Here is a 24,896-nt window from a genome sequence, read left to right as displayed (position 1 = left end):
TTCTCCGACTTCTGATATCAACAATAAGCATTCTAGAGATGGTTGCGTGGGAACATCTCAGTAGATCAACAGTTTCTAAAATGTTCAGACTAGCCTGCCCGGCACTAATGACCATGCCAAATTCAAAGTCACGTAATCACCTTTCTGACACATTCTGATGCTTAGTTTGAACTTCAGCAGGTCATCTTGACCGTGTCTGCATGCTTAAATGGATGACTGAGTTGCTGCCATGTGATTGGCTAATTACACATTTGTGTTGATAAGCAGTTGAATTGGGAAACTTAAGAAGGGGCTGGCAAGTGTGTATTGCAATAGCATAGAGCTGGGCCTGCACAGAGGTAACCACTGAGGGGAGCCAAAAACCTTCTGTATAGGATTTGTAAGTATTGTCTGCATGCTTCTGTGGCTGCAGTGTTCTAGTAAAACAAAGGGTACTAAATATGCGTTCCAGTCTATTTCTAGTTCTAATTAATATTCATGTTCACAAAAGGTAGAAATATAACTTACTCTCAGGAAGCGCTCCCTCATGTTAGTGAAATTAACTCCCAGAGGGTTAGTAACCCTGTTACTACTGCTACCCTATTTTCAAGAAGGTCAAAATGCAATATTATAATGCAATTAAGAATATTCTATAAGTAATTCAACTTTTTCAGCAGGTTTAATTTTACTGTTAATTTTGTTTTTACCTTAAATTGTCTGTACAATAGTCCAGCCTTCTCATTCAGTTTCACATTTTTTCACACAAACAAGGGAGAGAAAAATTAAATACATAGCAACAAAGTTCTTTTGAGATTTCACACGTAATCAGGTTAAACTGGGATTTGTAAAGAGGTGAACCCATGTCCACTGTGTATGGGGGTCACACAGAATAATCATTCTTGTAATCAGCTTTTCTAAATGTATTTTTAACATGTTGCACTGCAAAGTAAAATAAGTACGCAAATTTTATTTGTGTACTTATCTTTTAAATTTTAAAAGGAAGGAACCTTTTTTGAGTTTTTAGTGGAAAATAACTGACTACATTACTCCCATTAATTGTTAATAGTATATTTACATGTAATCTTTTCTTCATAAAACACATTCATGCTTATCTCTGTGTGTTTCCTTGTTTTTAATTCACTTAATAATTAGATAAGTTGCATATTTTAAATACTACTTAGTTTAAGTAGCAAAACTTTGTGTAATAATCCATTTAATATGCTAGGGGGAAAGTGCCGTGATTGACCGAGGAGAGAATCAAAAAACTGTTCCTAAAAATAAAAATGTAGCAATAGCAGATTCATCCTGAATATGGGGCTTTTATTCCAGTTTGATTTTATGAAAAGCTCACAATGAAACTCTGGAAGGTCTAAATCATTTCCATCCATCTATATTGTTTACAGCTCCTCTCTCATTGGATCAGTATAAAGATTCTATTATTAAAGCTTATGGGTTAAAGCCATGGGCTACCACTAGATTACTTACATGTATGCCTACTTGATAATTTAATAGAGAGACCAAATAATTTTTTCTGCTCTTCCAAAAAAAATGTCGTTTCAAATAGTCATCTGTCTTATAAAAACAAAGGAAAAAACACTTCAAGACACAGAATCAGTTGCTCCATGACAAGCCACGAAGGAAATATTAAACTATATTTATTGACATGTTTAAATCCAGCTATTTACAAGTTATAATAATGAGCAAGAAAAATATTCCACACTAGCACAGTTCAAGAACCCAACACTTTTTGTACACACTGGCGCTTCAAGAGCCAGTTATGTATGTTGCTCACTTGTACATGAAATAGCAATAGCCCTGTCTCAGGTGTATTTTGGCACAGTGATAAATCAACAGATTTGAGCTGATTTTTTTTTCCATTTATTTTCCACAAGTTACATACAGATTACTTTACATTACTGCTGACATTACCCAAACCATAAATTAAAAGAAAAATGATGTTGTCATTTTAAAGAGACTGACTTTTGCATTCTGCTCCAAGATAGTGGTATATTTAAGAGAGAGGAACTTACACATATTCAACATTAAGGATGCATGTACGCGTTTTAAGCATTACTGAAATAATACTAAAATTATTGGTTAAAATAATCATATAATACCTGGTAGCAGAACAGCAAGGATTATGCTACCTTTGTTGGTAATCTGACTGCCAGATTGTATAAAACAGTAAAATAAATCTACATTTTACTGTAAATCATTGCAGGACTACTATGGATTTTAAAAGTAAAAGCTTCCTTCAAAAGTAAAATGCCAATCAAATGAAACTGTTACATTTGATCAAGGGAACAGAATGGGAAGTCTGAAAAATGAAGAGTTTCAAGAGGTGGGAAACATGCCAGGTTATATGCAGTTTCAAAGGGCCTAAAACCTCCACTGGAGCATCAAACTATATGAGTGTTCAAAGGAGAGTTTGATAACATAAATACAAGGAATGGGAAAATAGAATCAGCACTTCAAATATCTCAGAACATCAAGGAACTCCAACAGAAGTCTCCGATTATGGGCTTCATTTTGGTTACTTAGATTTAATAGGTTTGATGATGTCAGACAAACATTGACATGTTAGTGACCGGACTACAAAACAGATCAATGAAAAGACTTCAGACCTCATTCTGTTGAGTGAGGTCTTCTGACACACTGTTGAACTCAGTGGCCCGAGTGCTCATCCCCAGATACTGCTTCAGGAACTCACTGAAACGTTTTTGGTTGTTCCACTTGCGGGCTGACTTCCGAATACCAACAAAGCCCCCATACCTCTTCTGGTAGGATCTTCCTGGAGACATGAGTCTCCTGTGGCCGTGCCTCCCTTTTACAAAGCCACCAAACCTTTTGGAGATTAGCGCTGCATCTCCCTGCCCTGCTGCCACATCAGGGTCTCCTCCTTCCTGACCTTCCTCCTCCTCTGCATACTCATCCTCCAGGGACATCGCATTCTGGGAATTATAGGCAGTGTTGAGGTGATTTCCCTTCCCACCCAGATCCCTCTCCTCTGCATCAAGTCCATGGGTCACATGATCAACCCTCTGTAGTGCAATAGGAAGAAACAAATGTCCATTCATCTGCTCGTCCTCCCCAGGAAACAGAGCCTCCACCTCCTCCTGAGATCGTTTCCACACTGAACCACTTGGGGACAAGATTGGTGACAGCAGTGCTTCACGACAGAGGTCCCATGAGGAGGATGGGGAAACGCTGCTTTCGCACTCAATGAAACACACCTGACAAAGACAAAGACAGGAGATAATCTTAATTTCCCAGCTCCCAACAGAGGAGATCTTTGTAACAGACAAAAGTTTGCACATAAGGTAATCTCTCAGATAAAAACACCAAAATAAATAATGCTGCTGCATTTAAAAAAAATGATAAATAGAAGCATGCACATCACTAAATTCGTATTTGTTTTGATGGTAATGTAATATCAACCAAAGATGAATTACAGTGAAGACTGAAGGCATTCTCACAGTATTCTTGGCTGACAGTCACACACTTACATCATTTTACCAGTTTCCACTTGATATCTGAGTTTACTGATGCTGATTCCCAGACATACAACTGACAACACAGCTGAAGTCCACAAAATGAAAGGACAAGGTTTATGACCAGATCTGTTTATTTTTGGCAGAGCTGTTTATATCATCTCTTAACAAATATTAAAATGAATCATAGTCATTGGTTTGCGCCATACAAAACCATACACCTACTCATGCTGACACGCTAATGACACTGACTAACATAGACTATTTGATTACTAAATTGATACATTTTGGATGAAGCTGTGTCTCTCCCATTATGGCTCCTGAGAAATCCATGACACACAAAATTAGGAAATATAACTATTACATACAACTGAGAAACTGGAAAATGCAATCATTGTTAGATGATTGGGTAATCTGAGTCCTGAACACGTCTATGCATTAAAAGCGTAGACATTTACACATGTGCTGCAGTATTAAAGCACCTGATCTGCTAGGGCTGCTTGAGTGGAAAGTCCTTAACTTGAAAAATGCCAAAATCAATAAGACAAAAGGACATTGATTAGATTTCTGCCCTTGTTATCACCTCTTTCTTCCACTTCAGCTGTTCAGTGGGCATTTGTGATATGTCTACATGTCTGCCTGCCTGCCTGCCTGCCTGGGTGTCTGTCTCTCAAAGAACACTGACATACACTAATTTCGAAGATACCCCTAAACTACTACATGTCAAGCACTAATGCTCACCTCAGCCCAAACCCTAAGCCTTAAATCACATCTTCACCGTTAAATAGGGAACCTGTTTTTCAACACCGAAGATGACATGTGTTGATGCAGTATGGATGCGGATCCATTCTGTAACTGGTATGCTGGTTTGTGTTACTGGACTGCATCTGTCAAAATAAGATTGAGGATTCGAACATGTAATGCATGAAATACTGAGGTGCTTGGAGGGCTGCAAGATTTCCAAGTGAAATTGAAAGAAATTGAACATTTAAATTAGCAAAGGTCAGCATAGCTTTAAATAACAATTTGTCTTTAAGCACTAGGCTCACTTGAGGTCCCTTTAAATACCACACCTGAGCTAAGTACCTAACACTAACAGTTTAAAAGGTTATGTTTTAAGCCATGTGGACTTGAATGTCTTCTAGTGTGCTCCCTGCCAAAATTGACTTAGAAGCAGACATGCCATTAAGTAGAGAAAAACAACCACCAGGCATAAACACGAAGAGAAACATACATCTATCCCCAGGAATCAATTAGCCACAACAAATTAAAACTCAAATGCCAAAAGGGTAGTTTGTTGAGTCAGTCAGTGAGGGAGCTGTTGAGAGGATGAGATAAATACAGGGAGGTGGAGTGAGGAGTTTCCACTTTATATTCACTAAATGAAAATAATACAAGTGAAGAGATTTATTTAGCGCTATATGTTAGCTGATTTATTAATGTGAGAGAAGACCTGTTTTGCCTTCATGACATATCTGCTGTGCATTATTATGTTATTAATATTTCATAGCTGATGTGTAGCAAAACTGAGCTTCATAGTAGTTTCATAATAAGATATTGTTGAAAAATTATTATGCATAATACCATCAACTACTGATTATATGGTTGATGGCAAATAATTAATAATTATTGATGTGAAAGTGAAGAATAGCAGCTACCTTTTAACTGCTCCCAGTTGACTCTTCTGTTGCCTTCACCTTTGTGACTATGGGTCACTCTCATAACCACAAGCGTGTGTGTGTGTTGATGTGTGTTGATGTGTGTTGAGCCCTTACCATGGTGTTAAAACTGAGCTGTTTGGGCAGGATGTTGTTGCAAGACAAGCAGTCAGCCTGGCAGTCACTCTGTCCAGGATCACAGAGACAGAGCAGAAGCAGAGCCACCACAGTCTTCATGGTCCCACCTTCTGTTGCACAACAGGACAGAGGAAAGGCAAGTGTTCAGTCCAACACTTTGATACTGAACTAACTACATCTCGGGTAACTTACATTCTGTAGTGTTTGGTGAGTGTGTAATTTTCAAACACTATCTGTCTTTGCAGAATAGCAGAGTAATATACTTCTATGTAATATAATATCAAATTGCTATGAAAAGTAGTTTCAGCTAAATGTGCAGTGATTAAGTCCGTATCTTCTGATATGTCATGGTTTGCCTTATTTTCTTGACACCAATAATAATTTCTGCGAGCCAAATAAAAATTGAAGAAAGGGACAAGGAAACAAATCCCTGCTGAAATCATAACTGTATGTCTATCAACGAAGTTTTGTTTATTTGTGGTGTCCTGCTACATTACCTATCAGGGTATCCAAAATCAAGCATGCAGTGTAGTCTTTAAAAAGCACTTTGTGCTTGTTAAGCCCACAATGTCATTTTCAATTAGCAGCATATTGTGTAGGCAGTATGAACACATGTTTTAAGCTAATGTGACAAGCTTGTTACAGAGTCCTTACTGTAACAGTTAGGGAGCAACATTGTCATAAATTTGGACTCGTGTTTCTGGCCACGAGGCAAATGTAATTGTAATATTCTGTCTCATTTAGCTCTGTTTTTTGTTTCAATAGTAGTTTTTTTTTTCTTACAAAGTCCTTGGGGAAATATAGCTCTGAAATTTCCCTCTAACTTCAGGTGCTAACTGTGTCTCTCTGACGCAGATATTGTACAAAGTATCCAACACATTTTTACAGGGTTTTCTATGGAAATATCTGCTATAGTTGATAATAGTATAATAAGAGAAGTTAGCATGAGACAAAGCTGTTTATTACTGTCATATTTATCAATTAGATTGAGTTTTAGGTTGGGTTTTTTTTTACTTTCAAATATATTTTTGATGAGACCTTGGACTGAGCTTGCCAAGCTCATTATTCTAAATTCAGCTAAATACATTGACAAAAACCTCAGTAGGCAGTTGATGAGGGATGAGGGAGCACTGACTGCATCCCTCAGTCAATCTGCCTTCACCTCTGCCCATCCCCGAAAAAGTACAGGAGAAGTGGTTTTGTTTAGTTGAACAAGTTAGCCTGCCTCACTGACTCACTGACTCTTTAAGTTAGGATGTGTAGTTCCCATCATAGCTCTAAAATACCAGTCAATATAAAGCAATAGAGCTGAAGTAGCAGACAGATTTATGCACCTTTTCTTGCAGTCCCACACATTTCACTTGGTCTGTTCTATATTACAATCTGTGTTCTTTCTAATAGTGACACTTCTTTCTATGTATTATATCAATAATAATGTTGGTATTTCTTCTCAGTTTGGCATTATGGTAATGACAGTATTGATTTTTGAGCTGGAACTGATCATATTTGGATGAGAGGATAGTTATCTCCTGTAAGGACTGAAAGGTGCATTCACAGACTGCATGGATGCATTACATTTGACAATTAGTTTTAAAATAAACATTCAAGAATGTTCTGCATGTTCTCCCTGTGTTTGCGTGGGTTCACCCCAGGCACTCCAGTTAGTTAGCAGTTAGTGGGGTTGGGTTAATTGGAAATAGGGGTGAATGTGAGCACAATTACTTGTCTTTGTCTATGTGTTAGCCCTGCGACAGACTGGCGACCTGTCCAGGGTGTACCCTGCCTCTCGCCCTAAGCCAGCTGGGATAGGCTCCAGCACCCCCGGGACCCCGAAAAAGGATAAGCGAATGGATGGCTGTTTTAAACTTTTACTAGCTTCTCATCAATGTGTGATTTGCACTAAATACTGTGTAGGGCAGACAAGAGTTCAAGAGGAAAAACAGCACATCCACATGGAAAAAAAAGAAATACTGAATGAGTGTAAGCGATAAATGAAACAGCATACAGACAGGGACAAAAACAAAATAAAACAGTTTGACCTTATTTTGGTAGGAAGAGTCTGGCAAGTCTGACGTCAGAAACACAATTACGGTTTTCGTCTCATTAAACAAACTCGTTAACTCCTTTAATTGATGCCTCAATAATGCCTCCGGCAACAAACTGAGTCATTGTTTCTTGATGACAAACAAATTTGAACTCATATGCACAAAACAGTGGAACACACACACTTACACGGCACACAAGCATATGTCCACACTGTATCTGTACTTCAATACATTAAAACAGACAGTACTAAAATGCAACTTTAACGGCTGGTTTAAATTATCTATTAAAACAGCTTAAAAAAATTTTAGAACTAATTTGTCTTCAGTGAAAAACTTTTTTAATATCTTAGAAATCTGGAATTTATTCAGGGTAATTAAAAAACGATAGAAATGTAATTGCAGTACAGTTCAGTCCAGTCTCTGACAACTCATGAAAAACAATAGCTCTGCAAAATTAATCAGCCTTCTCGTGTGCAAACAATAAAAGTGTGTGTCAAGTCTTTAATCTGATGGGAAAGAGGGTGGGTTTGCCAGTGAAGGACAAAAGAACATCACAGCTGTTTTAGGCAGGAATGTAAGACAGATGGCACTGGATTTAGACAAACAGCTTGTGCGCATTCATGTGGCCACAATACATCTCGTTCTCCATCCTCCTGTCACTGAATCTGTCCCTGCTTGTTTTCCAAGAGCAAGAGGATAATGTGCAAAGATGGCCACATTTCTCTACTGAGATGTGGTCAGAAGAGGAAAACACAGGTGAGCCACATATCCTTAATTTAGCAGTGAGTGAAGATAATTAAAGACGTACTCTTTGTTAGATAAACTGGTTTTATCTAATTACTTGGTTTTATCTCAGTTATCTCGTTTATTCAGCCATTTGCATGGCAGCAACTCAGTGCATTTAGGCATGTAGACATGATCGGTGCAACCCGTTGAAGTTCAAACTGATCATCAGAAAGGGAAAGTAAAGTGATCTTGAACGTGGCATGGTTGTTGGTTTATTTCCCAAGTGTTTGATCTACTGACATTTGACACAGCTATCTCTGGGGTTTACAGAGAATGGTCAGGAAAGAAAACCTATCCAGTGAGCAGCGGTTCTCTGGACAAAAAGGCTTTGTTGATGCCAGAGGCCAGTGCAAGAACATCTCAGAGTGTGTCCAACTTGAAGCAGATGAGCTACAGCAGAAGACCACACAGAACTGGCATCCTATCATATAGGAACAAGAAACTGTGGCTGCAAGTGACATGGCATCACCAAATCTGTACAATAGAAAATTCTTAAAAGGTTCTGATGAGTCTCGATTTCTGTTGTGGTATTCAGATGGCAGGGTCATAGTTTTGTATAAACAACATGAAGGTATGGATACATCCTGCCAACTGCTGGCGGTGGTGTAACGGTGTGGCGGATATGTTCTTACCTCAAACAGGTAAAAAGCTTTCTTCATCTTTCAACATCTAGCCTCTGTTTTAGGAATACAAATGCATGTCCCTCTGTATGCTGGATTTTAAATTATGTTTTATTTGCTTGTAAAATGGTTGCATTCAGACAAATCCATCTTCTCTACCACACAGATTAATGTTACGAGATGGAATAATTTAAATAAGAAAACAGTGAGCTTTTACCTTTAAACAAATCACATCTGGTTAAATCATGTTCATCAGGGTGAAATCATGCTGCTGCTTTTTGAGCTGAGCCTTTACTATCTCAGTTTTAATATTTTAGTATACTATACCGCTATACTACTACTAAACATTAGTAGTTATGCTTGCACCAAATGACTGCATTGCTTTTCAAGCCAATTTTCCATGTTTTAATTAAGGATTAATATTACTGTAATTTTATTTTATTTATGAATCACAACTTTCTGATTTTGTTAAATTGAAAGTCAGAGGGTGAGCTTCCAGCCGTCCATGCCTCAGTCTATTTTATTCCACTTACCGTATTCTAGGTTGGGCAATGGTGGTAACAGGCTAAGTAAATATCCTTCAACCAGAAGGACCTAGAAACCATTTTCCAGGTCCTTCTGGATGATTCTCACACATTCAGTCTAGATTAGATACATAATCCCTCCAGTGAGTTTTTGGCCTGCCCCGGTGCCTCTTCTGGGCTCTAGATAGACAAGATTTTTTTCAGTTTGACGTGCCTGGAAAACTTCCAAAGGCATTCAAAAGGCATTCTGATGAGAAGCCTGAATCAGATCAATTGGATCCTTAGCAGCAGCTTTACTTTAGGCTCTAGATGTCTCAGCTCCTCACCATACTGTATCTCTCAGGCTGAGTCAAGTCACACTAAAGGAAACTCCTTTTGCCCATTTAAATCTGCCACTTCATTCGTTTGGTCACTTCTTAGAGCCTATGACCACAGTTGAGGGTTTAAACATAGATCGATCAATTTAATGTTTTTATCACAATTTCCAGTTACTGGTAGAATATTTCACTTTAGACTGACTGACCAACAGAACAGTCGCAGAGTTATACATCTATACATTACTACTTCAACTAAGTCAAATGTTTTGGAAAGGTCTAAAAGCTTTTTGTTCAGATGATTCCCTCTTTCATAAGTTTCAGACAAAATAAGGCAACTGGCTAACCCTGTCAGAATAATATGATAAGTATTCTTAATTTTGTAAAAATTCAAATATGCTTGGGCAGCTGTCATTGGAGATGTAACGAGCAACCAGTGCTACACTTTAGGGAACAGATGACTATCCTATCTGGGCTAACTCTCTCACTGGCAAAGAACTAAGGCCCGATTTGCTATCCAGAATATACCAGAAGAGAACGAATACAGCCTGATAGCACTCACTGAGGATATTGGAGTACAGATATGTGTGTAAACAGAGGAGCCCTGAAGGTAGTGTTTATCTATATTTGACGTCTTTTCTAAATTGTTCAAAGCTCTGTAAAAATGAAGCACAGTGTGGATTTATTCTCAAGTCTGCCATGTTCTCTTGAGTGCCTGTAAGACTCAATTATTCTGCTTTTAATTAACTGATTAACCACTAAATAAACCAGTTAATTAAGTCATTACTGTGTGGCACTGTGCTGAGGCGCTACTGATGGATGTCTGCAGTCAAAATGAATAAGTCCAGCCCCCCGATGAAAGGAAATGCATTTCTCATTAGTGTCCAAACCTGTTATTTCTCACTGATTCTCAAATTGTGGGTCATAAAGTCAATGAAGGTTGGGGTGTGGCGAGCTAGGAGTAATATGAAGTGAAGCTAAAACATTTTTAAGAGGAAATAAACACTGAATGGTTGTTTCAGCAACCTCTATGTGATTAAAAATGTAATGGTATGCATTTTCTTTCATTTTCTATAATAAAAAAATATATTTTGACACAGGAACATAAGTTTGTACTTTGAAAATATGTGTGTACATTTATTTAACTCTATAATCTTCAGAATCTTCTAAATTACATCAAGGAAACTAGAAATAAGTGCTGTTAAGGTTAAAGAAGGTTAAAGAAAGGCTTATATTCCAGTCTAATTTCTGGTCTTGTCATCCAGCCACATACACCTCACTATAAGGACAGCCCTCAGAAATTCTCAAACTATCTCACATCGTATTATCGACTGTTTCCACCAGTGTTTCTCCCCATTATTGCCATTTTCTCATCAAGAATAGGAAATAAAAACTAAATTACTCCCAGCCTGAAGTACGGCTTAAAGCCGGATTATTTACGCGTGGCTGATCGGGGAGCAATGTGCATCCGTCTTGGAGTGCATCTTTTTTTAAAAGCAAAGCTGCAGATTATCGGGTAACTTATGTAAAGACCACAGTATTGCCAAATTTGCGTCAGTGCACCACGTCAGGGTCTCCGCTCGGCTGTAACTTTCCTCACTTTTTGTTTCCTCTGTGATGCCAGACACACTGTAGATGTGCATATGCACAAATGGCATTACAAGGCTGTGTGAGTTTAACTGTTGTCTGCCAAATGATGATGCAATGCTGATGATATGATTGCAATGACTCTGTTGTGTGGTAATGACTGGCTCTGAGTCTCTACTACAGACAATGCTCACTTTATGAACTGATGTGACAACCGCCACTTGATTTTAAACGTAAAAATTTGACTTGAGGAAGATGATGGACCATAAGTATAAAGGGGCAGCAAAATTGTATGAGTATAAAACAGATTACTATCCTCAGTGCATAGAGAGTTCGTGCAAATCCAAGTGTCACAAGCTACCTCTCTAATATAATTTTCTTAGCCTGCCTTGAATTTCCCCGTCTTATCTTTCTTTAACTTACTCTGCTACTTCACCGGCTGCTTTTATTGTAAGAAAAAAAAAAGGAAAAAAAAGCGCACAGGCGCAAAACAAAGTGGTAGTGAATAGTTTCATCATGTTTTATTATTTCATTCTACATATGTACATTTATTATATTTATGTTTATAAACAGTGTTGGTCAAGTTACTTGAAAAAAGTAATCAGTAACTAATTACTGATTACTTCCTCCAAAAAGTAATCCCATTACTTTACTGATTACTTATTTTCAAAAGTAATTAATTACTTAGTTACTTAGTTACTTTTTAAAAACACGATTTACAACCTGAATAGGTGATAAAGCGATAGATCTTTCAGCCCAATTCTACTTTTTCTACATAATCCATCATACAAAATGTAATCAAATGGAAAAGTCCCTTTTTAAAACTTGTTTTATTAGTTTTAATCTTTTAACTTTATGCATCAAGCAAAAATTTAATTATATGCAACATTCTCTGACTGGAAGAAATTTGTTTAATATTTAAACCTATTTTCTGCACATTCCAGCACATAAAATATTGTTTTTGTGTGCGTTTACACTCACTCTTTCAAATAGATGCAAGTAAAACACAGCAGAAAATAAATAAAGTCAAAGACTCAGCGGTCCTTTTGCTCTATTTTCACCTGTAAAGCAGGAGTCGGGTAGGCGGAGGTTTACCCTGATGCAGGTGTGCTGCAGCGGTCAGTGGAAGAATCCGCGAGTTTCTCTTTGAATTTCCCATTACGTTGTAGCGCACTCGGTGCTTGCTTGGAAGTTTAGGGGGGTTTTTTCGCTGTAAAAAGAAGTTTTCTTCCCACGCACAACGGACACTAATGTTTTTGTCACTTTTTATGGAATCAAACTCAAAGTAAGGTCAGTACTTCCACACTTTAAACGCCGCACGCTCATACTCTCTCCCGCACTCGATATATTATCCATTGTTGCTCTGCACACAGCTGTTTTCACGAACGTCGCACTCGCTTACGTCACTGTTATGAGACATTCTCGCAAAAAAAATCACAGTTTTAGTAACGCAGTAACGCAGCGTTCCTACGGGAAAGTAACGGTAATCTAATTGCCGTTTTTGCAATAGTAATCCCTTACTTTAATCGTTACTTGAAAAAAGTAATCTGATTACAGTAACGCGTTACTGCCCATCTCTGTTTATAAATATATGAATCTTAGGCATGTAGACATAGTGAAAATAACCTGATGAATTTTAAGCTCTTGTTAAGAATGAGGAAAAAAGATTATTCTGTATGTGCTGAACTTAGAACTGCTGATCTACTGAGAAAATGGTGTGAAAAGGCAAAACTGTCCAGTGAGCAGCAATTCTCTGGGTGAAATTGCATTGATGATGTCAGAGGAGAATGGCCAGACTGCTTTGAGCTGAGATGAAGGCAATACAAACTCAAATAACTTGCCATTACAACCAAGCACAAGAGCAAAAGAGCATCTCTAAGCCCACAACACATCAAGCTTTGAAGCTGAGAGCAACAGAAGACCACAGCAGGTACCATTACTGTCAGCTGAGAAGAGGCAACTGAGGCTACAGTTCATACAGGCAAAGCTGGAGAACAGAAGACTGGAAGAATGTTAGCTGGGCTGATAAATCTCAAACTCTGCTGCAACATTTGGATTGTACGGTCAGAATTTGGAGTAAGCGTGGAACCATCCTGCCTTGTATCAGGTTCATCCCTTTACAGCCACAGTGTACCCATCTTCTGATGGCTGCTTCCAGCAGGATAACGTGCCATGTCACGAGGCTTAATTCATGGATGGATGGCTTATCACATCATCGATGTGAAGCTGCCGAATCTACAGCAACTGTGTGACACTATTATGTCAATATAGACCAAAATCTCAGAGGAATGTTGAATTTCTCCTAAGGGACAATAAAGTATATTTTAAAAATAGTAACTGGTGTAATATGTCACGTAAAATTTTAATGCAACGCGTGCTTAAAGCATTTTTTTTTTACACTCTTCTGAATCCTTAGTTATGTACAGATTATTTTATGGGCTAATTCAGCTCAGACAACTTCTTCATAAGGAGTAAAATCCTTCCAACTCTTGCAGGAGTGAGGACGAGCAATTTTAAAGAAATATTAAATAACTGGAGTGAAATCACGATGTTGGTTTTATAAGCTGATGAGTCGATTTGACAGGTAATTAAATGTTATTTAGTCTTCTGCTTGCAGCCAGAGTACATTTTCTGTCAGAAAAGAGACTGTGAGTGACAACCTGTCCCAGGCCCACTCAAAATACATTGTGCTCTTTGTTGTAATATTGATGTCTAACTGGCAAAATGGCAGTGTGGTCATTGACGTGACACGTTTCAGGAGAGCAAATAAATCTTGGACATCAATACATGATTCTTCCTTATGCCTACGAGCACTCTTATACTCCCCTGTTATCAACTCTTCTTTTCTTTTAAGACGCCGTTTCAGTGTCTTTTGTTCTTTTCACACTTTATGCTGCTATTTTTTTTCACTTGCACTGTTTTGTTTCCCACCAAAACAAGATAACATTTCTACTACAACCTCTACTTTTTCTGCATGTATGTCTCAGTATCAATGTTCCAAAAGCTATAACTCATCTGTGTGAAAAACAAGGTTTATTTAAGTTATTTCTTTAAACTTTCTCTTTCGTGGTCAGAGGTCATGTCAGTTGCACCATTACTCATATAGTTTTGTGATTGATGCATCTGTGATTCGATAAATCTCAGATTTGAGGAAACATTTAGAAAAAGACCTCAAGTTTTGTTTTATTTGGTTTCTGGGGGGGAGGGGGTCATGTTCCCTGTCAGTCAGACTGAGTGTGACGTAGCAGCTAAAGCCATTAACAGCAGACACGCTAAGCTAAATCAATTTTCTTTCTCAATGCATCTAATCACCTGAAGTCAATTGACGTTGTAGAGGTGACTGACACATACTTACACAGAGGTCACACCAGACTGGTTTCCCAATGATTTTTCTTGTTATTATTGCACTTTTTTCAAGTTATTACAGAGATTCACTGACAGATGACTGAAATGAACAGGTCAAGTTGTGGCTCAGACTGCACGCCCTATCACCAAATTTCCTCAGTAAATTACTAACTCCTGATTTGGAACATGGATATGCCAGACATAATTTCCCTTGAACTTAATTTACACTTTGATCTGTAAAGTCAAAGCTGTAGATCAAGTTCCTTCAAAACCAGATTTTTTCCCTCTTTCACTGCCTACCGATTTACTACAGCATGATGTCTTTCACAGTTATTTGTAGTAGTAGTTTGAAAAGTTTTAAAAATCTAAATGTTAAAATGATTTGTTAATAAGTTTAACAAATGTTTATCATTTGTTAATAATAAAAAAATTACTGTATAGTGTTTACCTGTTTATTTATTCATTTTTAATCTTTTCTTGTTCTATATTATTATGACTATGTTAATTTAATTACAAGATTAATTAAAATCTGACAGATTCAAAAGGTATAACAGGCTGCAGGAGGTGATTGAGGTGGATATGAGACATACAAAGCACTCAGCTTTCTTGTAAAAAAACATTTTTCACATCCTGCCTCCCATCACTGGTTAGTATTAGGCAACAAATATAAAAATAAATAATTTTGCCTGAGGCTTGTACGTCATGCATAATAGCATAGAAACGTATCATGTTTCAAATCTTCCCCATATCAAAATGTAGCAGCAACAGATGTAGCAGGAACTACAAGTAAATATTGCAATGCAAGATTGAATAGTAAATATATTAACAATTATTTGTTGCTTGCCAAATGCACTAATGATCAAAGCTTTGTCGTTGCCGTAATAGATATAAAAAAAAATCTAATTGCATTTATGTCTTTCTGCTCTTGCAATTTAGTTTGAGGAAGCATGCAATTTCAAGGGAGTAGGCTCATCATTTGCCACTAAGAAGGTCACATCCAGGTCTTTTAATATATCCACGTGTTAAGACAGAGGGAAAGTATGGAGACTGTATCTAGACAGAAATAATCATGACTTCTAGTTTTTTTCTTGAGTAGATATCGAAGAAATTAAGTAACCTTAAGTAGGGTTTTCTTCCTCAACAGACTGTATCTGACATGAATCATTTCTATTTGGTGTTGAAACAGAGGGGAAAAGTGGAACACAGCAAGACGATAAGGAGAGGGGTCTGTGAAAGGATAGATAAGCATAAAAGGATGGCTGGAGATCCTGCTGTGTTAGGAACATTGCATCTTTGGATTAAGTCCACACGTTCACAGGCAGTTCAATGCTGCTGTCAGAGATGTGTACCCCGCCACTATGCCGTGTGACCTGTGATCCAGCAATCATTTCCTCATTCCATTTTCCCCTTCTACCCTAAATGAGAATGTTTTGTGAGTGTTAACGACGTGTATCCATATAGAATAGAATAGAATAGAATAGAATAGAATAGAAAAGAAAAGAATTAGAAAATAACATGTACAACAAAATTGTAGGTTCTTCACACAAACTGTGCTGGAATAAAATATATATATCTCACTATATAAAATAATGATATTGTGGAATGTATTTAGTGATAGGAAGAGAACTGTGGATTAGAAGGGATTTACAAGGCAGGAGAAGCATTATATTTGATGCATTTGGCTGAAGGCGTGAGTTGAAAATATTTCCAATAGGGATAAGAAATGTAAGAAATTTTCTTGTCTGAATAAAAACTGAGAAATTAAACTTGCAAGACAAGCTATGTCATGAACAAAAAAGCTCAGAGCTCCGTGAGTGAGCCTTCTTTTGTCTCTTTGGATTGATTCTACAATGTTTAAGATAGCTGTCTTAGATATTTCAAACATTTTGTTTGCAATTACAGTTTGTTTTGAAATCCCATCTCTCTCACTATCTCTCATTGTCACTTTGGCAGTGTTTGTCAGGTTGTCTGCAGGTACACAATGAAATCGCCCACAAAATGAAAGGATGTTCATCACTACAAGATTATGTGTTTCACAATGGTACAACTGAGCTACAATATAAACCTCATTTTGCATACATCAGTATCTCTGAATACAAAAGCGTGTTTACCTAAAACCACCCACACCAAATCCTCAACTTCTTTTCAAAGTATTCCTCAAAATGTAAGCATTACATTTTTATAGTGTTATTTAGTGTTCATGCAGCCTCACCAAAGACATTCCTTATCTGGTTTTATTCAGTCAACGCAAAACACCTGCAACGAGACAGCTATAGGAACATCTTCTACCCTGATCTGTTGTACCCACAGGAAATTTTGCTGTGAAGTGTAAGAAAGCAGACGCTTCTTTATTATTATTTTTATTCTTTTTAATAGCACTGTCTGTAAACATATTCATGAAGATGAATATAAACTGACACAAGACCAAGGATTAACAGTTGTTAAAAAGGTCTTTAAACAAAAGTTTACTACAGAAAATTCAATCATCAGTGTTGCCTTTGTTTAAACAATTTCTTTGAAGGTCAAAGGAAAAGTGTGCCCCAGGCTAAATATAACCTTAGGCTAATTATTAATATGAAAAAAGATATATTCAAATTTGTTATTGACTTTATAAAGATTTTTTTTAAGAGATTGAATAAATGCAGCTCTTAGTAATCAGTTTATTAAATGCCTAAAGGCACAGGAAGAATAATATTAATAAACTATGTAAGAAGGAGGCTGCTGCTATTTTAGTACTACTAATGCAAATAAATGACAGAAAAATAAGATTCATGTTTAAAATTGATTGATTAATAATTAGTTACAATGATTAATAGTAAATTAATTATTACATTTGTTAGTTAGACAACATGATTCATTAATTAAAGAAAATTAAAAACTATAATGGATGATGTATGTGTCATCAAATTGTCATTTGATAAATCTGATAAAAGATCCAACCATTTTAATCAATCCTATTAGCTTGATTCATTACTCCAGCTCTTGAACGGGGTAATAAAGAGCATTGAAGTCTGGAGCAAAACGATGGGCCAGATGTGTCCAGGTGCCTTAGATGTCAATAAAATCTATTTATATTACTTAATTGAACCTTTTAGTCTCTATATTTTATAAAGGGAGCTGAACAGCTGGTTCTGAATGACAACAACAAAACAAGCTTGAGACTTATTCACAGTTGTTGTCAGTAAAACCCTTGATTTCTGAGCCGCTACCTTTTAAAGTAGCAATGTTCATTCCAAATTACACCAGTGACTCAAAATAAGCTGAGAGCAGTCTATAAGTACTACATGAGAGCTCATACTGGTTAATGTTCATGTAATTGTTTTGGTCATAATTAACCCAAAGTATTTTTACTTTAATGAAGAATGTGGCAGAAGCTGTCATTAAAAACAACATAACCTTCAGGCAACTGCGTCAAAAAAAATCGAAAAATATTCCTCTGATGAAGGGAGTTCTGCAAAATCTTACCCTCATTAGGCAACATGAGCTCATCCAAATTACCTTTCATTACTTCAGATGAACCCAAACAACATATCCCTGCAAAGAGTCCCCTTTCATTCCTGGATCCTATCAGCTGTGAATCAGAGCTTGATGATTAATGACAAATCATGACCAGCAATTTATGACCTTTCTATCTGCTACCTGCCAATGTGCTTACAAATTAAAATGCATGTGTACTCCTCAGATGCAGCCTCTTCACGTCATGCTCTGTGTTCTGTACATAACTTTCTGCTTTTTAATCAACACTAATAGCTAACTTCTTAATCATACATATTAAGGAACATTGAGGTCTGTAGCTGCTCTTTAAGAGCAGATGCATTGACTCTATTGAACACAAAGTGTTTAACCTGAGGTACTGTGTTAACTCACACTGTCACTTACAGTTTGAGATATTTTTTATATTTTTTTTTTCAGTGAGATTAAGCTCAAATGTCAGAAGGTAACGACACAGAAGTAATTATTACTCAGTAATTATTAAAGTAATTATCCTGGGAGACTCCAGCAGGTGTGGGTGACAGAGTAGCAATGAAGACACGTACTGACTGGGATAATAAAGCTTTACTCTTAAAAAGGACTCACTGGTTTCTTCTTTCTCCTGTTTATCTTGTATTTTCTGCTAAATTTAGATTTCATTGTTATCTTTTGGGCTGTCTAAACAGGGCTTGCAATGCAACATCACTCACCCTTAAAGGAACTAAGACGAGTCAAATGAATGTAAATGTATAGTTTCTATGGGGTTTCTTCAACAATACACACAACAAACGGTTAGTGCATGACAATACTGAGAAAACTACAAAGGAAAAAATTCTTTATATAAAGGTCAGAGGTCAAGCAGTTTCTTTTCCTCCTGTACTACTCCCTCCTGCTCGCCAAGGATTCCTTACCTGTTCTGGGGCTGCCAATAGGAGGTCCCTTGGGTGAATGCAGTTTGTCAGCGTATGATTCCTTTCTTCTGTCTCAGTGTGGTGTTTCTGGCTACGTGGAGGCTGGAGGCAGCTGCTCTTATAGGGACCCACCCCTCCACTTCAACCTCCTCCTTCTGCTGTCTCTCTTTCTCTCTCACTCTCTTTCTTTCAAAAATCCCTCTTTCATTACTTAGAGAGAGAGAGGGATGGACAAGGGAGGAGGAGGCAGAAGATGGGGGAGCAAGGAGGAGTCAGGAGGTAGAAGCAGGGCTGCAAGGAGAAGACGAAGATAGACGAGAGATGGTAGATTAAAAAAACAAATGGACAACGTGTGTGGAAAGATGGAGAGGCAAATAAAGCTGAGAAGAAGGGAGAAAGACGTAAAGAGGAAGGACGGAAGACATATGTCTGCTGTGTTGTCATTTTCAGAAAATTGACGTCAATACATTTAAATACTAATAAAACAGAAAATACTAATACATTTAACTCAAAGATTAAAAAGATATAATATTCTTCTTTCAAAAGGTATTCTACAGTTATTTGATACTATAGTTACAACTACTACTGCTTCATTAAAAAAATACATAAATAAAAAGTTAATTTCAAAAGTTTAATTGCTGGATGCTTGAGGCATCTTGTGTGACAGAGGGCTCATCCTTGGTATATGTAAACGTGACCCTTCCCATGCCTGCATCACACTTCTGCAAGATGAATTCCATAAATGGTGACTTCAGATAAAAAATCTTTTTTACATACTCTATGTATATTTAGCTCTTAAACAAATGAAATAATGTGGACACAGCCCCCAAGTCTCTTATTCTGATGTCTTTGCACATACGTATTCAGCTGGTTCAGATTATTTTAGTCATTTTGTGTTTCTTTTAGGACACAGATGCCGATCACACTGTGCAACAGGTTGCACTTCATCCTCCGATATAGTTGTTACTATTAACTGATTCTCGTATTAAACATAGTCACAGTTTCAAATAACATATGTAAAAGTAATCTCTGTGAACCAACAGCTCAGGCTGCTTTAAACACTGTGTTTCAAACGTTTTTTTCTCCATAGACTTGGATCTATCTGATATTAATTAACCAACTAGATCTATTTTAACCCAGCTACAACAGCTGCAGGGATCAGAGGTCTCATTTTCTGACTAACAAGCTATCTCATTTCAATGCTGCAAAGATCACAGTAGGTTCCTAACACACTGCTTGACAGACGAATGAATGAGTCTAATCAGCGTCATCACCCTAAATTTATATTGCTGTTTGCTACCGCTGAGTAACCTAAAGTGAACACCACAGTCCAGGATAGTGCATCACTGTTCTCTCCCAGATCCATCTTAACCTCTGTCCATATCCCACAATATTCCTGGTGTTTATTTTAATACATGGTAAAAATATATAGCACTATAATTACTTTGGCTTAAATATAATATTTAAGCCAAAGACAAAAATCTGTAACATGTTACTATTTCTGTAACATAAAATACAAAGAAAGTAATTCACAGGGAAATAGTGATCCAAACAGTCTTGCTTAATATTTCATTTGAGCTGTTTGTTGTTTATTATCATTATATGAATGAACTCCACCACCTAAGTACTCTTATTTTCTTATAAAAAGAGATAAAACGTCATATTTAATGTGCAGAGTTGCTTTGAGGAGAGGTTGGAGGACATGTGACTGTCACTCCTCCACTATGTTGTGGGAGTGACAGTCAGATGTCCTCCAACCTCTCTTCAGGCAGTGGCAGGACTGCATTACTGTCACTCTGCTGAAAAAAAGAAAAAAATATTCTGGGCTGAAAACAAAAGAATCACGACAAGCGTGTATTTGAGAGCTACTTATTATGTGTCTGTCCGGCCTTCATTATGGGGAGGATGTGTCCTGTTTCTCTCTGATTAGGGCTGCTCTGCTTTGGCCATGCGTTCGCCTGTCGATGGAGGATGGAACACAATGAAACACAGTATCGCAATAAAGAAATAAACAAGTGAGGAAACAAGATACTGTTAGGGTTACTGTTCTGAAAGGACCAATCAAATGCAGGACACGGAAAGAGGCAGGTTGCAGTACCGAAGCTGTGCTTTACCTTTAAGCTAATATGAAATCAAAATCTTACATTAGCATAGGGAGTGAGGATGTACATTAACACAGGAAGCCAAATTAGAGGAAATTAGAAATGTCAATTTAAGACCTAAAAAAATGTAGTAAAAAGCACTTTGAGAAAATTGCTATATGAGTTCAGATCTAATTACCAAAGCACATTTTACTTTAGGCTGGGCCTATCTTGTGACTGATAGGCTGCTACAGTATGGGCTGTCCCTAACATTTTAGCGAGTTGGCGCTCTAAGAATCCTGAATATTAACCCACTGAGGGTATTGTGTGTCGCCCCTCAAAGAGACCAGCAGCAGCTAATTTGTGAAAAACCTGAGCCAGTTGTGTGTTGTGCGGTAGAGGTTAATGATTATTTTCAACATACTCATCATTTTAGTAAAGATGTAGGTAATTGTACTTACAGCTGTAAAGTGAATTAGCATTGTCCAGTGTACTGCTGGGCCAAGCCCAGGGCTGGACATGCTGATCATCAAGTATAACTTTACAGGTGAAAAACGTTTTCAACCATATTTTTCAGGGAAAAGCAATTTTTTTAAGTAGTTTTATCAGAATGGACTGGACCATCTACATTACGTGCAGAAATTAAAATGTGGCTCTCTGTCATCATCCCTGGGTTTTGTACCCAGGACTTTTTACGGGTTCATGATTCCTATTTGATTTTGATTTGTATTTTTGTATTTGTATATAAGTTTTGTTCCTTGTTTCTCTTGTAATAACTTGTAATGAATAACTGGATGAGGCAGTCGTCCCTTGAAGAACTTTAGACGACACACAGACGCACACAAATATACTGTGGACGTTTGAGTTTCTTCGCCCTGATAGGGATTTTCCTATAAGATTGTGGTTGTGTGTGAACCAAAAGCCTGTGAAATACTTATATACCTTAACACAGCCCTAGTGTTTCCTCTAATGTGAGGTGGTTCATGGACCTTTTCTTCCTTTGAGACACTACCACACAGCCTCTTCTTTTCTCAGTACTCGAAGTCTTGTGTTCTTAATTTATCAAATTCTGTACCTGTGATGAAGCTGCTTTTCTATCTCTGAGAGAACAAAGCTTGACGTATTGATCTTCCAGTAGTGTGTTACTTTTGCACTGCCTGATCGTGCTTTGGATGCAACTGATCCAGTTTCTGCAAAGCATTTTAGTGTGCCATGCGCTGCCCTGTAGGAAACCTTTAATCTAGCCAATATTTGATGCTGAGAAAGCATCTCCTTACTTACAATAAAACTTTTACTTCTTTCACTTTCTCTGATGCCTGGTTTCCCAATATCACAGTGTTACTTAGTCAGCAATGTTCTGCTGGAAACCTCAGGTACAGAAATAATTTTAAGTAATAATAATAATTCTTTAAGTAAACACACCCTTAAAGCCTACAACAATACAGGAGATAAAACCAATTAAAACTGCCAAAAATCTTACAGAGTCCCAATAGTAAATAGAGCTTTTGGATAAATAAAAAAGGGCCTTTCTCAAAATGTAGGCTATCAAGAACATGTAGTGCTGTGGCTTTCATTGTCATGATACATTGTAGATTTTCATGGATTCCACGCTGGACATGCTTCCACGGCACACTTAATTCTGCCAGATGCTTGGAAAAACATCTATGTGGCTTCCAAGACATTTCTTCTGGTTCAACCTCTTTTATTGTCCTCCAAACTACATTTGCTTTTCACAATCTCTTTTCACTTGTGGTTAAAAAAGCATATTAGTCTACCACCAAATATAATGTGTATGCCAGTGTTGCCCTAAATTAACAATCTAGGTAGTTTAAAAACTCATTTTTCATGCTTCTGTAATGGTTGCTCTACCAGCATGAACACGCTCTTTAATCAAAATGGTATTTTTAAATCTAAAATAAAATTATTGTTGTTATTCATGAATTTTGAATTTAAAAAAAATCAGAAATAATAGTGAAGCACATTTGTATTTCCATCCATCCATTCGCTTCCGCTTATCCTTTTCAGGGTCGCGGGGGGCGCTGGAGCCTATCCCAGCTGTCATAGGGCGAAAGGCGGGGTACACCCTGGACAGGTCGCCAGTCTGTCGCAGGGCTAACACACAGGGACAGACAACCATTCACACTCACATTCACTCGCACATTCACACCTAGTGACAATTTGGATTAATCAATTAACCTATCCCCACAAGCTGCATGTCTTTGGACGGTGGGAGGAAGCCGGAGTACCCGGAGAGAACCCACGCAAACACGGGGAGAACATGCAAACTCCACACAGAAAGACCCCGGCCTGATGGTGGAATTGAACTCAGGACCTTCTTGCTGTGCGGCAACAGTGCTAACCACCGTACCACCGTGCTGCACATTTGTATTTTTTAATTAAAATTACCATAATTTATTTGAATTCTTGTTTAAAAAACAATGTTTTTTGAATGATGTGTTTGAATTATTTCTTACATTTCAGACAAGTCCAGTGTGCTGGCTTAAATTTGGATATAATTTTTTTATTATTATTATAATGTTTTTCAAATAATTTTAAATTATAAACAAGATTTTGATAGATTCCAAAATATTTGTGTTTTTCTTGTTTTTATAACAGGCAATCTAACAAATGTGGACAGGTAAATGTCTTCTATGCTAATGGTCCTAGCCTAAGGGAGGCTTTCCTTGATTGGCTGGAAATCACATTATGTTGTGGGACTGAACCAAGCAGATGTAAAGTGTCACGAGTAGGAAGTAAAGCAATATCAAAACAAGAAATTTGTACAATAAAGGAATGCATGGAATACATTCATTAATATCATGCAAAATATAAAATATTTAACCAAAAAGCAAATGATAATAATAAATATGCCAAACATAAAATACAGTATAACTGCTTCCACTGGATGACAATTACAAATGCAAAACCAGCATCGGGAAAAAGAAAAGCTGCATGCTTCAAATATTTCGAGTTTAAAAAATACGCAATTTACCAGAAACCAACAAAAAGCAGACAGCAGCCATCAAAAATACACTCTTTATGATCAGCATGATTACAGGAAGAACAGAACAGAACTGGTATCACACCCCTGCTGATTCAATTACACTGACTCTCTGAACTGCAACAAATTAACTTTAAATTATCATTAACATTTAAGGCTCTTCTTTGTGCTACATATCTCCCTGACCTCCTCCAGACTTACCTTCCCTCCTGCTCCCTGCAGTCTGTATCGATAGATCAAGTGGCAGCCTCAGAGCTATGAGTGCTAGGACCTTCTTCTGTGATGTATTGACACTCTCATTCACACACTGGACTCCTTAACAGAAAAAAACTGCCTTATAATCCTGTCTTTTTAAACTATCTTAATCCCTTTTCTGTTTGACTTTTTTAATTAACAATACTACTTTTAACTCAGTGCTGAGCCATGCTCACTATTATTGTTATTAATAAAAATAAGGATTTCAAATAAGGTATTTTTTCTAAGTTGCCACAAAAGCTTAAAGAGCAGACAATTAAGGTCCTTTCCAAATTTTTAGTTGAGTTTCAACAATATGTGTACTTGTTGAAACTCAACTAAAGTACCATAAAGCATATGCCTACCGGTCCTTTTAAGGGGTCATGAAAGGATACAGTGTACTCCATCTAACACTGGACAAAAGCTGGGGTCAATCATGGAACTGAATAGGAGCTCAGGTCAATTTGGGTGGAAGCAACTTAAATAGGTTTTGTCAAGTGATCATTTCTTATGAGGATCCATGTCAACCTAGTGAGTTGGTTTACTGTTTCTGGAACGTTTCCTGCCTCCGGTCCATCATGTTTGGTTTCCTTGAGTCAACAAATGCCCTGTGAGATGGAATCTAAAAGCTGCAGCAGGGTGTGTTTCGTCAATCCTTGTATGCATCCAGACTTTGCAGCACACAATCTCCGCTTTTCTGATGGATAGACA

The 24,896-nt window shown here is 37.3% G+C and overlaps 1 protein-coding gene across 1 annotated transcript; it reads right to left on the bottom strand.

Moving 5' to 3' along the window:
* Nucleotides 1–1,651: 1,651 nt before the first annotated feature.
* Nucleotides 1,652–18,989, bottom strand: pnoca (prepronociceptin a). Its single transcript, XM_082528915.1, has 3 exons — nt 18,870–18,989; nt 5,246–5,376; nt 1,652–3,212 (listed from the first exon to the last, which is right to left on the bottom strand). The coding sequence occupies exons 2-3, from the start codon at nt 5,363–5,365 to the stop codon at nt 2,598–2,600; spliced, it is 735 nt and encodes a 244-aa protein (XP_082385041.1). The 5' UTR covers nt 5,366–5,376; nt 18,870–18,989; the 3' UTR covers nt 1,652–2,597.
* Nucleotides 18,990–24,896: the final 5,907 nt, after the last annotated feature.

This window comes from Aulonocara stuartgranti (assembly GCF_965226115.1).
Source record: "Aulonocara stuartgranti genome assembly, chromosome: 1".
NCBI classification, from domain to species: domain Eukaryota; kingdom Metazoa; phylum Chordata; class Actinopteri; order Cichliformes; family Cichlidae; genus Aulonocara; species Aulonocara stuartgranti.
Note: the sequence above shows the minus strand (reverse complement) of the source record. Positions and strands in the feature narration are given on the sequence as shown.

Excerpts from the sequence above, each read along its gene's own strand:
- pnoca (XM_082528915.1), bottom strand. The coding sequence starts at position 5,365 with ATGAAGACTGTGGTGGCTCTGCTTCTGCTCTGTCTCTGTGATCCTGGA. Across the intron at positions 3,213-5,245 it reads AGCTCAGTTTTAACACCATG|GTGTGTTTCATTGAGTGCGA; the intron begins GTAAGGGCTCAA and ends TGTCTTTGTCAG.